The sequence below is a fragment of the Mirounga leonina genome, unplaced genomic scaffold (assembly GCF_011800145.1).
Source record: "Mirounga leonina isolate KUSES-001 unplaced genomic scaffold, KU_Mleo_1.0 Mir_154, whole genome shotgun sequence".
Lineage (NCBI taxonomy): Eukaryota > Metazoa > Chordata > Mammalia > Carnivora > Phocidae > Mirounga > Mirounga leonina.
The window spans coordinates 59,118,868-59,134,354 of NW_023270389.1; the positions used below are offsets into that span (position 1 = coordinate 59,118,868).

Below are 15,487 nucleotides of genomic sequence, written 5' to 3' on the forward strand. Positions count from 1 at the left end.
CACAGTTTGGCTATTGTGGACACTGCTGCTATAAACATCGGGATGCACGTACCCCTTCGGATCACTACATTTGTATCTTTGGGGTAAATACCCAGAAGTGCAATTGCTGGGTCATAGGGTAGCTCTATTTTCAACTTTTTGAGGAACCTCCATACTGTTTTCCAGAGTGGCTTTACCAGCTTGCATTCCCACCAACAGTGTAGGAGGGTTCCCTTTTCTCTGCATCCCGGCCAACATCTGTTGTTTCCTGACTTGTTAATTTTAGCCATTCTGACTGGTGTGAGGTGGTATCTCATTGAGGTTTTGATTTGGATTTCCCTGATGCTGAGCGATGTTGAGCACTTTTTCATGTGTCTGTAGGGTGGGTGGTACAGCTTCTTAAAGTTAACTTTGGAAACACCACTCAAAAACTAATGATGTAATGTATGGTGATTAACATAACATAATAATAATAATAATAAAATCCTAATAATAAGCAACGATACAGTTTGGATATGACCCAAAATTATTAGGATAATATGAATATCTGCCACTAACTTAAGATAATTAAAAAAAAACTTTGTCTAAGAGAGAAAATGTTCTTTATTTGGTTTTACAGACATTAAAAAATGGCCCAGGGGTTATGCAGATCCTGGGTTTGGTTCTTGCTTTTGGCAACTACATGAATGGAGGGAATAAGACTCGAGGACAGGCTGATGGCTTCGGATTAGACATTCTTCCAAAGCTGAAAGATGTCAAAAGCAGTGTAAGTATTTTGTATGAATGAATGTAGGCAAATTGAAGATTAGATGCTTTATTTAGTAATAAGTTTGACTGTAAGCCTGTTGTAATAAATGTTTCTTTATGTTCCAAGGTCTTGATGTTCTGAACTAGATAAAAGTATATGGCCATCATATGTTTATGATTTTGTGAATAATGTTTCCTAAAGTGAGTAATTGTGAATCCTATGTCTAATGCATAATCGAGTAGAGGATTTTTTTTATGTTTCTTTTATTATTATTATTATGCTATGGTAATCACCATACATTACATCATTAGTTTTTGATGTAGTGTTCCATGATTCACTGTTTGCATATTAACACCCAGTGCTCCATGCAGAACAAGTAGAGGATTTTTAAAATAAAAATAATTATTTTTCACTCTGTTATTATCATGTCTGCTAATATGTATCCTTTTGGAGTCTGAGGATTAATTAATTTTCATAAATTAGATGGTATTCCTCTTCTGTGTTAAGTAATGGAGGCCAGCAGGCTTGTGTTTTAAAAACAAAACAAAGATGGGTGAAAGTAGATTGAAAATAAAATGTAAAAGATGATCCTGCTTTTCTACATATCATCCTCCCCTTTATACTGGTATGTGTGGGGATGTCTAAGCCTTTTTGCAGGCCTAATTAATTTTTGATCCTACTTCTATACTTGTATTTGTTTAAAATTAACATCTAAGAGATTATGAGAGTGTCAGTAAAAATATAATATTAGAGAAACTCTATGTTGGTTAGAGTTAATGTGTGAGATTGTAAACTTAGAAAATAATAGAATTCTGTTTCTCTGATAAAAGAATCTCCACAAAAAAAAGAGAAGATAGTAGGAAGGGAAAAATGAAGGGGAGGAAATCAGAGGGGGAGATGAACCATGAGAGACTATGGACTCTGAGAAGCAAACCGAGGGTTCTAGAGGGGAGGGGTGTGAGGGGATGTGTTAGCCTGGTGATGGGTATTAAAGAGGGCACGTATTGAATGGAGCACTGGGTGTTATTCACAAACAATGAAGCATGGAACACTACATCAAAAACTAATGATGTAATGTATGGTGATTAACATAACATAATAATAATAATAAAAAAAGAATCTCCACACAGAACTATATGATAAAGAAAATTATGGTCATGTTTTTAAAATTATAAATATAAGTAAACGACTGGCTCATAGAAATGGAAATACTAGAATTGTTCTTCCTAGATAATGAATATAGTTGACCCTTGAATGGTGCAGGGCACTGACCTCCTGCTCCGTTGAAGATCTGCGTATAACTTTTGACTCTCCTAAAGCTTAACTACTAATAGCCTACTGTTGATGAGAAGTCTCACCAATAACATTAGCCGATTAACACCTATTTCCTATGTTATATGTAACATATATGGTATTCTTACAATAAGGTAAGTTAGAGAAAAGAAAATGTTATTAAGAAAATCATTAGGAAGAGAAAATACATTTCCAGTACTGTACTATATTTGTTGAAAAAAAATCTAAGTGTAAGTGGACCCATGCAATTCAAACCCATGTTGTTCAAGGGTCAGCTGTAATTCCCACCTAAGAAAGAGATACTTTTTATTGTTTTTTCTGTTGGCCAACAACTCATTTGCTCATTCATTCATACATCCACTCGTACATCCATTTACCATTCTTTCACTGAGTTCTATGAAATCCCACACACTGCTTTTCCAAAATTGAATAAAGCCATCATCCTGTCTTGGAACACCAGCAGCACATACAATTTTGGTGATTTTTATGGTTATATTTGTTCAGATGCTATTATATTTGTATGGCACAAGTTTTCACAGGAACCTCCAGTATGTCAACCGGATAAATCACATTTGTTCAAAAGCAAAACTCTCTTCTAAGCACTTGAATAGTTCTTAACAACTGATTGTTGGATTGAAACAAGTAACATTTGCAAATAACACTAGAATATAAATAGCACCAACATAATATTTAGCTTATAAAAATGGATCTGAAATAGATTCTAATAATTATAATTATATATGAATAAAGGATTATTTGTTTTTTATTGGTTGATATATCTTATTCAATCTCCCAATAAGTTAAATTTTATTAATTTAAATAACTACAAGGAATAATCTGGATAAAAATTGCATAATAAAATCAAGAAACAAAATTTTATTTTATAATTTCACTTGCATTCTCACAAGAGTTATGTGAAGTCTTCTTTATTTGGTTCTTTCTGTATAAAACAAATATAACTGTGTCTACTTCTTAGTACTATTTGTAGATCTGTATGGACAGAGCTGTTATTTAGATCACTCAGAATTTTCACTCAGCATGCCTATCAGCAGGCATTTAATAAATGTTTTGTTAATTGATTCAAGTATGGTTAACCATTTCATTGATTTATAAGTTAGGAAGGAGAAAGGAAAGTTGCTTTAATTATTTGCAAGTGAATGCTCTTTCTAATAAATATATTACTTTTATTATTGCAGTGTATAACTGCATAACATATTATTATGTTATTATTACTATAAATTACTATGAGGGAAGTCTCTAAAAGATGTATTATCATATCATGTCAAATTAAATTATTAAGGGATATTGCTTTGTATAAATAGAGGGAAAATAATGGTTAGATTGAACATTTCAGGGGATGTAGTTTGTGTTGTACGGTTTTTTAAAAATATATATATTTGTCCTCCCACATTCAAATTATCTAGTACTAATTTCAAGTGATGCAAAAAAAGAGAAATCATTAAAAATGCCCCTAAGTGTGCCAGAAAGGGGGTGAAAAGCTATTCTTCGAAAACCATTAGAATAGGAACAATCCTACATTTTTTTTCCTATAGAAATACATACATTGCATTATTTATAGCTGTGAGGACATTAATTCCTCAATCTCAGTTGCTGACATAGCAATTTATAATACGTATTTCCGTTTCTAAAGCCCCTGCTTACTTAAAATAATACTTAACTTTATTTTCCTGATCCCTATACTAACAAATTTCAATCAGTCTTACTGTTGGAATGATACCTGCTGGTCCAGAAATGGTATAGAAATAAATGCTGGCAAGATTGAGTTATTTCAGCTAAAGTAGTAGTTATACCTTTTAATGATAAAACATAACAATTAATGAACTAATTTTCTGATCGAGGAGGGCAAAAGCAACAAAGTATTCACAGTTGAGACTCCATCCTAGAACAGTTGTGCTTCTACTTGGAGCTTAGATTAGAACATTGGGAAAAACAGGATCTTCTGTGCCATTAAACTCCTTTGATGCAGTGGCCGAAGTACTTTGAAATGTAGGATCTCACATTTTATTCTAAATGTTCTCATTTATATATTGATTTACTGGAATTTATTTTACTTGACACTGCATATTTAATATTTAAAAAAATATATTTTTACTTTGGTCTTTCTGCCTAGGACAATAGCAGAAGCCTTTTGTCATATATTGTTTCCTATTATCTTCGAAATTTTGATGAGGTAAGACAGTTTTTACATATAGTTTGATTTTGTTATTTGTTGTTTTGCCATTGCCATTGTTGTTGTATCTTTATTTATATTAATGTTGGTTTGTTTTAAAATTATGTGTTTCTTGCTAATTAGGATGCTGGAAAAGAACAGTGTGTTTTTCCACTGCCAGAACCCCAGGACCTTTTTCAGGCCTCACAGATGAAGTTTGAAGATTTTCAAAAAGATCTCAGAAAACTAAAGAAAGACCTGAAAGGTAACTTATAATCTTAAAGGATCATGTTTGTATTACCGAATGCTTTTTTAAGGAGAAAAACACAGACTTTTCAATGTTTTTTTAAGAAAGTAAATCTTAATGGCTTTGTAAAACTACATTTTTTTAGTGTGGTAAAAGAAAAATTTTACCAATAATCTTATTATTTTGTTGTTTAAAAAGTTATGTATATTAGACATTTAGCTATTGAGTAGTATATTGGTTATTTGAATAGCAATCCCTTTCACCAGGAGCAAATTTGATCATCTTGTTTTCACTTGATAGCCAAGGACACTTGTATATTTTTCATGTTATTGTTAAAAGAGAAATAGTTCCTTCCTATCCCCCCTTGGTATACTTGCACAAGATGTTGTGGCTTATGAACTTTCCTGGCAACAAAAATCTTCTTTCACATAGTTGGTCAAAAAACACATGCATGTATAACATTTTATTGTTAGCTGAGAAGCCTTGTATCAAATCATTTTGAAATGAGTCTGAAATTCTTCAGATTTCTAAATTAAAAGTAACATTTAAAGGGCACTTGGGTGGCTCAGTCAGTTAAGTGTCTCTTGATTTCATCTCAGCTCATGATCCCAGGGTTGTGAGATTGAGCCTAGGGTCAGGCTCTGCACTCAGCAGGGAGCCTGCTTAAGACTCTCTCTCTCCCTCTCCCCTTCCTCTGCCTCTCTCCCTTTCTCACTTTTTTTAAAAAAAAAATTTAAAATAAAAGCCATCCAAATTCTAATAGAAGGAGTAAAACTATTAGTATTTGCAGAGGATAACATTTTGTATATAGAAAACCCTAAAGACTCCACCAAAAATTATTAGAACTAGTAAATTAAGTTTCAGGTACAAAATCAATATACAAAAATCTATTGCATTTTTATGCACCAACAACAGACTATCCGAAGGAGAAATTAAGGAAGCAAACTCATTTTTACAATTGCATCAAAAAGAATAAAATACCTAGGAATACATTTAACCAAGGAAGTGCAAGATGTATACACTAAAACCTATAAGACATATTGGTGAAAGAAATTGAAGAATATACAAATAAATGGAGAGCTATTCCATGCTCATTGTTTGGAAGATTTAATATTGTTAAAAATGTCTTTTTTACCCAAAGCAATCTATACATTCAGTGCAATTCCTATGAAAATTCCAATGTCATCTTTCACAGAATTAGAACAAATGATCCTAAAATTTATATAGGAACCACAAAAGATCCCAAATAGCCAAAATAATTTTGAGAAAGAAGAATAAAGCTGGAGGCATCACACTCTCTGATTTCAAGCTATATTACAAAGCAATAGTAATCAGAACGGTATAGCATTGGCATAAAAACAGACGCATGGATCAACTGAACAGAATAGAAAGCCCAGAAATAAGCCCATACATATACGGTCAATTTATGACAAAAGAGGCAAGAATATACAATGGGGAAAGGACAGTCTCTTTCAATAAATGAGGTTTGGGAAAACTGGACATCCAAATGCAATAAAACCAAAACTGAATAGTATCTTACCCCATACCCAAAAATTAACTCAAATTAGGTTAAGGACCTAACTGTAAGACCAGAAACCATAAAACTCCTAGAAGAAAACAGGCAGTAAGCTCCTTGATATCAGTCTTGGTGATATTTTTTTTGGATCTGACTCCAAAAGCAGTGGCAACAGAAGCAAAGAAACAAATGGGACTACATCAAACTAAAAAGCTTCTGCCCAGCAAAGGAAACTGTCAATAATAGGACAAGGTCCTTACTGAATGGGAGAAGATATTTGCAAGGGATAAATCCAATAAGGGGTTAATATTGAAAATATATAAAGCACTCATACAACTTAATAACAAAAACACAAACAACCCAATTGAAAAATGGGCAGAGGATCTGAATAGACATTTTCCCGAAGAAGATGTACAGATGGCCACAAGGCACATGAAAAGATACTCAACATCACTAACCATCAGGGAAATGCCAATTAAAACTACAATGAGATATCACTTCACACCTGTTGGAATGGTTAGTTTCAAAAGAATAAGAAGCAACAAGTGTTGGCGAGGATGTGGAGAAAAAGGAATCCACTTACACTGTTGGTGGTGGTGTAAATTGATGCAGCTACTATGGAAAACAGAATGGAGTTTCCTCAAAAAGTTAAAAATATAACCGTCATTGAGTTCAGCCGTTCTACTTCTGGGCATTTATCTGAAGAGAATGAAAACACTAATTTGAAAAGCTATCTGCACCCCTCTGTTCATTGCAGCATCATTTATAATAGCTAAGACATGGAAGTAGCAGAAGTGTCCATCAATAGATCACACATAAACACACACACACAGGAATATGACTCAGCCGTAAAGAAGGATGAAATCTTATTTGCAACAACATGGATGGACTTTGAGTGTATTTTGTTCAGTGAAATAAGCCTGACAGAAAAAGAAAACCTAAAAAAAAAAATCAGAAAACAAAACAAAGCTCATAGATACAAAGAACAAATTGGTAGGCAAAATGGGTGAAGGGGATCAAGAGGTACAAACTTCCAATTATGAAATAAATGTGTCATGAGGATATAATGTAATGTATAGCATGGTGACTTTAGTCAGTAATATTACAAATTTGAAAGATGCTAAGAAAAGAAGTCTTAAGAGTTCCTATCACAGTTGGAGTGCCTGGGTGATCTCATGGTTATGAGATCGAGCCCTGTGTCAAGCTCCGCACTCAGCACAAAGTCTGCTTAGGACTCTCTCTCCCTCTCCCTCTGCCCTTCCCCACCACACACTCTCTCTCTCTCAAAAATAAATAAATAGATCATAAAAAAAAAGTTCCCATCACAAGGAAAGAAAATTGTGTGGTGACAGATGTTAACTAGACTTATTGTGGTGATCATTTCACAATGTATACAAATGTTGAATCATTATATTTTACACCTAAAACTAAAATAATCTTATATGTCAATTACACTTCAATGATAATTTTTAAGATAAAGAGATTTTAAGTGAAAAGTCACATTTACACAGAAAATTTACAATTTTTTTTCATTTTGAATGTAAAATCTCTTTATTCCCTTTATGATCATGAGGGTTCTTGTTGCAGAGCTGAGAACACCTCAGCTGTCTCTTTCAATCTCTTGCTAAGTCTGTTAAGCACAGATAGGGAATAAATAAATTTATGTGAGATTTTCATTTGATGTTGTATTACTAGATGAGAAGAGGGTTGGTTACCTCTTTCTATAAATCAAATATGATATCACTTTTTAAGAGATTGTATCCCAGTTTTGAAATATTTATCCAAAGATTTTGACCTGTAATCAAATTTATGGAGCTGTTATAGTCTCATCACAGATGCTTTTATATGGATTTAAATCAACAGAGCAACATTATATAGTTTGATTTTCTATCTATTTTCTATAGTTTGATTTTCTAAATGCTCCATAACATTTATTTATAGTCCTGGTGCATGTCAGGCATTTGCAAGGTGCTGTGGAAACCATAGATACAATCATCACTGCCAAGGAGGGGTGAAATTCTGTCACTTAAATGTTCTCCCTTAGAGCCTCAAGTAAGGGTGCCCATTGATTGAGCCCAAGAATGACTGCCTTTTTGCAAAAAAAAAAAAAAAGTACATAAAACTATGTTACATTTATATAATACTATGATACTATGTATTTAAGTATGATTTCTTAAAATAATAGGAAACTTAACCATTCATGTGTAGTATGTATTATACTTCAAAATTTGCCAGGTATCTTGGTTTGCTTATGAAATTCTGCATTTTTTCTCTGTCTCTGTCTCTTTGATGTGGTGCTGGGGGCATTTCTGGAATATCTGGAAAATACTTCACACTTCAACAATTTGGTCTTGCAGAGGATTTTGTAGTTTGTAGGTAATTTAATAAATGAGTGCAATGGTAATCTTATCACCAGGGGATTTCTGTTTGCTTTGGTTGGTGCATCACTTGGAATGTTACTTCATTTATTTTTCATATCTACATAGTTTCTTATTACAGTTATTAAATATACATGTAGTCATGAAAATGCCAAGTTCTCACAAGTCTTAGAGCTGAAACAAGGGAAGGAGCACACACCAGATCGTGGTTTTGAAAAGGACAATTGACCAGTGCCCTGGGTAATGTTTCCTCATGCACATCTATCTTCTTAAGCAATGTGGTTAACTACACACATTAAACGTTGAGGGGGCATCTTGGCAATTTTTAGTACCTCAGAGGGGTGAGAAGGTGATGATTTTAAGCCTCACAATTTATACTTCCCATTGGGATAAGACAAATTTCTCTAAAAGCCTCTTCCCTCAACTAGTACCAATGGCATTTGCTCGCCCAGGATTTTCTCATTTGTCTATGGATTGTTACAATTTGCTGCTCTAGAAATGGAAAGTTTCATGACCAAATGAACATAAGAACAGCTGGGATAAGATAAATTTAAAGGGAATTCACAGTGTTCTCTGAAATGTGTTAGTATTTCCCTAATTTATTTGATGACAGAGTACTTTTTCACAGAGTATCTGATAGTTTCTCTAGTCAGTGGAACATAGTTTAAGAAATGCAAGCCTAGTGCCATGTTAGAAATAGAAGCATGGCATTTGCCTCTAAGGAGCTTACAAAGAAAGTAGGGAAATGAAACTATAGTTTATGAACTAATATAATTATATATTTCTGTTCTTATAAAACAAGACTAGCTTGAAGAGCAATTTACAAGGCTGTCAAACTCTGAGGTATCCTTTAAACACTGACAAAAAAATCATAATTTAATCATATGTGTTACGTTTTGCTTTTCCAAAATTTGAGTTTTTCCATTGAAAACAAGATATTTTGTAACACAAGGAAGGAAATCTTATGTGCTGAAATTTAAATTCATTTTCTGGGAAAGTTTTAGCATGACTGTAGCATTTCATATCAACAAGGCCTAAAGTAAAATTGTCTTGTGTCCCTTTTTGGAATGAGATAGATATAATTAGATATGTACATTGATTTGACTGAATGGGAATCAAATTGAAGACTATTGAATTATGTTACTTTTGATATAATTTAAAATAATGTCTACTTTGATAAATAACTTATTAAAAATGATTCCTTCTAAGTGACCAAATTAGGTAACTCATTTAGGAAGATTCAAATAGCCTGTTCACTTTCTTCTTTTTTTTCCAGAAGCAAGTTGTTTTAAGAAAGTTCAGAAAATGAGAGATGATGTGTATAAAGAGTTTATCTCAATACTTTCCATATAGTAAATATCCAATAAGTATTGGCTATTCATAATAAGGAAAAAAATAGAATAAATGGTATGATTAGTTTGATAAAAAATAAACTATACCCATTAAGTTACTCATCTTCTGCCTCTATCACTTCTTTTTTTCTGCTTCAAGACTTGATTTATTTCTAAGGAAAGACTGGGAAATAATGTGTTATGGCTCACGCATTGTAATAAAACAACTGAGTCTCATTTTAGCATTTTATAAGAACATCCACTAGGTTTGGTTTCTACAGTTGTTCCCAAGATTTCCACAGCTCCTCAGGGTGCTCCCCTGGCTTTCTTAGCTCAGTGACATGTAGTTTGTTAAGCAACCTGATCTGTTTTTGATCTCTTCTGGCTGTCAGCAGTGTTTCTTGATGCAGTCATGCCAAATGACGACTTCTGTTCCAGTGCCTTTCTTAGTTAGCAATTGTAGCAATTGCCACATGACTTAAATCAACTCAACATGTACGGGGCATTGAGTAATTAAGTTACCGGAACTGGACAAGAATGTTCTCATGCAAATTATTTCTGTATCCTCCTCCCCTCCCCCCACCTTCAATAAGAGACTTGAAAATGTTTAAAATTCATGAACTATATCTTCAAATTGAAGTCATGTCTGTGTTCAGAGATATACAGGAGAACCCAGTCTTTAAAATTGTCTGTATTGACATATATTTGTGCATGGCAATTTTATTTACAATTGTAAATTTCTGATTTTTTTTTTGTTTGAGGGAAAAATGATATTATGAACTCAATTCAAATGAAACCAGTAGCTCTTTAAAACGTAACATTTTACTATGATTTTTAAAATGAGTCTCAGTTCAGCATAGGAACATCAAACAGCACTGAAAAATGTGGAGAAAAAAATTGTGTTTATTTGTGATTCTACAGTCCAATGATAAATAACAATAATATTTGGTATATTTTTATCTGGTGTGGGTGTGTATTGCTTGTGTATGCACAAATTATACCACTGGAGCCATGACACATGTAATTGTTACATTTTCTGCTTTATAGTTGGGTCATTTATTTATTTATCCCCAGGTCTAGCTGGATTGCACAGTTCAGTTTATGATGATGAAATAAAACCTAAACCACACACACACACAAAATTATTTATTTTTTAAAGATTTTATTTATTTATTTGACAGGGAGAGAGGGAACACAAGCAGGGGGAGTGGGAGAGGGAGAAGCTGACTCCCAGCAGAGCAGGGAGCCCGATGTGGGGCTTGATCCCAGGACCCTGGAGCCGAAGGCAGACGCTTGACGACCGAGTCACCCAGGCGCCCCTATAGTTGGGTCATTTGATTAATTCACATTTATATTCTCTCATTATTCTTATTCTGCTTTTGCTTTGCTTTAATATGCACATTATGAATTCATTCATTCATTCATTCATTCATTCATTCATTCATTCATTCATTGTCTTGCTCTGTACTTAGTGAAAACTTTCAACTTGAAGACTGATGTTTTCCTTAATGTCTTCATAATTCTCAACAATTATCTGTTCAGTGTTTATCACTTTTCTTTCCTTTACCTGAAACTCTTTTTAGATGTACATTGGAGCCACTTTAGTCTCACTCTCTCTGTCTCCTAACTTCTCTTTCATATTTTAAAAATCCACCACCACCTTTTTTGCTATAATCTTCGTGCATTCCTCAACATTGTCTTCTAGTTCGTTAAGTCTCTTTTTGGCTCTGTCCAATCTGATGTTTGTATTATCAGTATAACTAGTCATGATAATATTTTTGTTTCCAAGTTTTCTAATATGATTTTTATCGCATGTATTTTTACCTTTAAAGTAATTTCTTGTTCTTATTTTAGATATTATCTTTCCTTTATCTCTTTGAGGTTTATAAAAATATATTGAAGACCTTTTTGGATTTTCTATAGTTTTTGTTTCATCCAAAATGAATCCATCTTTCATTTGTTAATAGTTATAAGCTATCTTTTTTTTTTTTTTTAAAGATTTTATTTATTTATTTGACAGAGAGAGACACAGTGAGAGAGGGAACACAAGCAGGGGGAGTGAGAGAGGGAGAAGCAGGCCTCCCGCTGAGCAGGGAGCCCGAGGCGGGGCTTGATCCCAGGACCCTGGGATCCTGACCTGAGCCGAAGGCAGACGCTTAACGACTGAGCCACCCAGGCGCCCCTATAAGCTATCTTTCTATTCATTAGTTTCATTTTGGTATTGGAATGTTGATTTAAAACAAGTGTCAGAAAATTACAGCCTGTGTGCTAATTGAGCCCTCTTTTTGTAAGTCAAGTTCAGCTGGGACATAGCCATACACACACAATTATGTATGTATTGTCTATGATTGCTTCTGTGTTGCAAGCTGAGGCTTTGACAGAAACTGCCTATCAGTCTGTCAGTCCCTTGCTCTCTCCCTTCTCCTGACCACCCAAATCCTTCATTCTCTTGATTTTTTCAATTGCTTTGACAAGGCCTGTTTTGGCCCCCCAGGCCAGAACCAAAGCTTCTGTTGGCAGCCTGGGACTCCTGCCCTGTGCCTACATAAATGTACATACATGTACATATGAGGCTTATTACAGATTCAGTATCAAACTAGTGACTGACTTAGCTCAGGGCTGCCTGGAAAGCTGTGTCTGCCTAGGCTTGCTGCCCCAGTCACATAGCTACATGTGGACTGTAGCTGTTTTCATCCTCTTTTCATGACCTGGGGAGCTCAGTCACAGCTCTGGGTTTCTAATAGTGAGACTGGTTCCATTTCCAGCTGTGTGAACTCTCCCTTCACCAGGCTCTACATAAGCCAAGCTCTTTACCTTCTTCTCTACATGCACGCTCCACTGACCTCTTGCTTCAGCACTGCTTATTAACTTGGGCTACTCTAAAATTTCTGGTCCAAGGAGATATTAACGTTTTTTAAAGCATACTGTGTTGTTTGCTTTTCTCTTTTTATGTTTTCATTTATTGCTATGTGTTTTCAGCAGAAGGAAGGCTCAGCCTATGAATTCATCATTCCATTTGACTGGACATCTGTATTCACTTGTATAACTTACATGTTTTTTCCCACTGAAAATTATAACGTGAGCATTTTTCCATGCCATTTAATACAATTCAAAAACCATTTCAGATGATTTCATAATAATCCTCCTTATGATTGTGCCATAATTTACTGAGTAATTTGATTCTTGTAAGAAAGAAATTAGACTTTTCCCAATTTTCTCTACTCTTAAGAAATATGTTGACCATCTTTATTCATAGTGCTTTTACTATATCTCTGATTATTTCCTTAACATAGATTCCTAGAATTATAATTACTGGATCAGAAGCCATGAACTTTTTTTTCAGATTCTTAATAATTTATTAGATTTAGATTGTAAGGAATCTTGGAGCTATTATAGTCTAATACCTTAATTATCATTCAACAAATGTTTATTAAATTAATAGAAAGTACAAATAAAAAATAGACCCCTCATAGTTCATAGTATGTATTAATAAGTAGTAAGTATTAATAAGTATTAATAAGAGGGCCAATGATTATATGAATAACCACTATGTGGTATAACAAACATTTAGTTATATAAAGAAGATACTATAGAAACATAGAATTAAATATATATATATAATTGGAGAATTATATTTAAATCAGACTTTGAAATATCAGTAAAATTTTCTCCAGGAGAAAGAAAAATAAAATTTCAACAGTGGGAAAGAGCATGAGCAAAGTCACCAGTCTTGCCACTTTTTTGGCTTTGATTATCTATTGACCCATGGGGCCAGGCATTTCTTAATTTATATCAGGTTTACGTCTGAGGGACAAAAAATATTCATACCTGAGTTGGCTTACTGCAACAGAATTCGTAAGTATGGTCAGAATTGTGCATATATATGGTTTGATAAAGCCCCCCAACCAGTAATTTTTATATGCCTTTCAAGGTAGCTTGCTGTGCCTACTCTGTGTCAGTGTTTTACATATATTAACATAATTTAATCCTTATGATGATAATATTATCATTAATCTTCTCTTTAGTGAATTGGTAACTACAAGTTAGAGATATTAAATACCCTGCAAAGGGGACTGGATTTGAACCTGGGGAACCCAATCCAGAGCTCATCCTCTTAACATCAACGCTAATGTTGCCCCTGTTAAGGTTTTTCCGAATGGAACCCTTCAGGGAAGATTTGACATTGACTGCCCTTAGCTCTTAGTACATGCCTGACATGATCTGGACTCAGTAAGTAAGTAAGTGAACCAATAAAGTAAAGAAATGGATGGTAAAATCTGATAAAACTAGAGTATAGGGTGCTCAGGGGTGTGCAATTGGAGGATGTCTAGGCACCCTTGAGAAGGGTCTTAAGGACTGACTGAGGAGTTTGGACTTGATTCTGTGATTGTTGCTTAGACATGGGAATGCTTTTAGGCAAGGATGCAACACACTTGGACATGCATCTTTGAAAGCCCGCCATGAAGATTTTGTGAATGATGGTTTACAGGGGAGACCAGAAGCAGGAGACCTAGCTAGCTAGTCATAGATGTTGAGGGCATAAGCTAAGTTCCTTGTGGTTGGAATGAAGAGGAGAAAAGGTTATGGGAGTTTTCCGAGATACACTGGAACAAGATTCTGTAATCGCACTGATATATACAAGGTAAAGAAAAAAGAGATACAAAATGACTTTAATTTCTATCTTATATACCTGGATGGATGCAAACCTATTACAGAAGGGAACACAGGAGGAGTGAATAGAGGTGGAAAGTAGTCTATGACTTAGTTTGGATTTGTTAAAGTCCTTCAGAACTTGAAGAGATTACATCAAGAATGAAGTAAAAAAATATGCAAGGAGCATGAAAAGCCCACAATCCTGTTGTGACCTGGCTAAGATCAGAGCTCCAAGTGAGTCAGCAGCAGATACCCAATTTCACACATTCATTTCAGCACGCTTTCCATCACCCACCCAGATTTTCCTATTACATCTAGAATTGTTATTCCTACTAAAAGTCAAGAGCACCCTTAGTATGAGAAATATGATTTTAAAATTACTAAGGTATATTTTAATTAGAAATAGGTGAGAACTGGAATCTTTCAAATTATAGTGTGCTTTAGCATAGCAGATGAAAGAGTGGAAGGGATACCAATAGAATCCCACAGTAGTTGTTGAGCAATCTGTTTCTCTTTTTATATGGCATTTCTATATGACCTTCTCTTCTGTTATATTATGTGTATCCGTCTCATGTAATGTAAATTTTTTTTACAAGTAATCTATCAAATTTTCATTATCCTAATATCCTCATCTGAAACAGTAGAGCTGTGTTTTTACTGTGTAATTTTCCTTGTTGGAATTTTATATGTATCAAGCATGTCTATAAAATACTGAGCCTGGTCTGCTTAAGTCAACAAAGTTTATCCAAATAAGTGTTCTCAAATGCAGCTGAACTCAGAACTTTTATTGAAGATACTTTGCTCAATTCCTAGAGACAAAAGATGAATAATTAATTGGTGGTTATATTTCAAGAATGTATCTGTAATCAAGAAGCCAAACACAGGTCATTACCCCATAGTATTGCAATGATGTTGACAAATAGATACAGAAAGCAGTGTGGAAGGTAAGCCGTCCACTTCCCTAATTTGTTAGGGAAGGCTTGAGTTAGGAATTGCTGTTAGAATGAGTCATGACTTAGGAATACTTTACAGGTGAAAAATTTATGGAAGGAAATTTGAAGAGGCAAATTGCCCAGTTCCATGGCATGAGATGAGTACGTTCTTGGAATTGTAAACAATCCTATGTGACTTAAATACAGGCTTAGTGCAGGGGAAGTAGAAAGTGATAAAAC

At 34.2% G+C, this 15,487-nt stretch overlaps 1 protein-coding gene across 1 annotated transcript in view; it reads left to right on the forward strand.

The window, feature by feature from the left end:
* The window catches only part of FMN2 (formin 2), a 372,667-nt gene that overhangs the window by 232,905 nt on the left and 124,275 nt on the right, over positions 1–15,487 (forward strand). Inside the window, exons 9-11 of the mRNA XM_035010926.1 lie at positions 599–745; positions 4,152–4,211; positions 4,335–4,455. Of these exons, the coding sequence (XP_034866817.1) occupies positions 599–745; positions 4,152–4,211; positions 4,335–4,455 (328 nt within the window). The remainder of the gene's footprint in view (positions 1–598; positions 746–4,151; positions 4,212–4,334; positions 4,456–15,487) is intronic.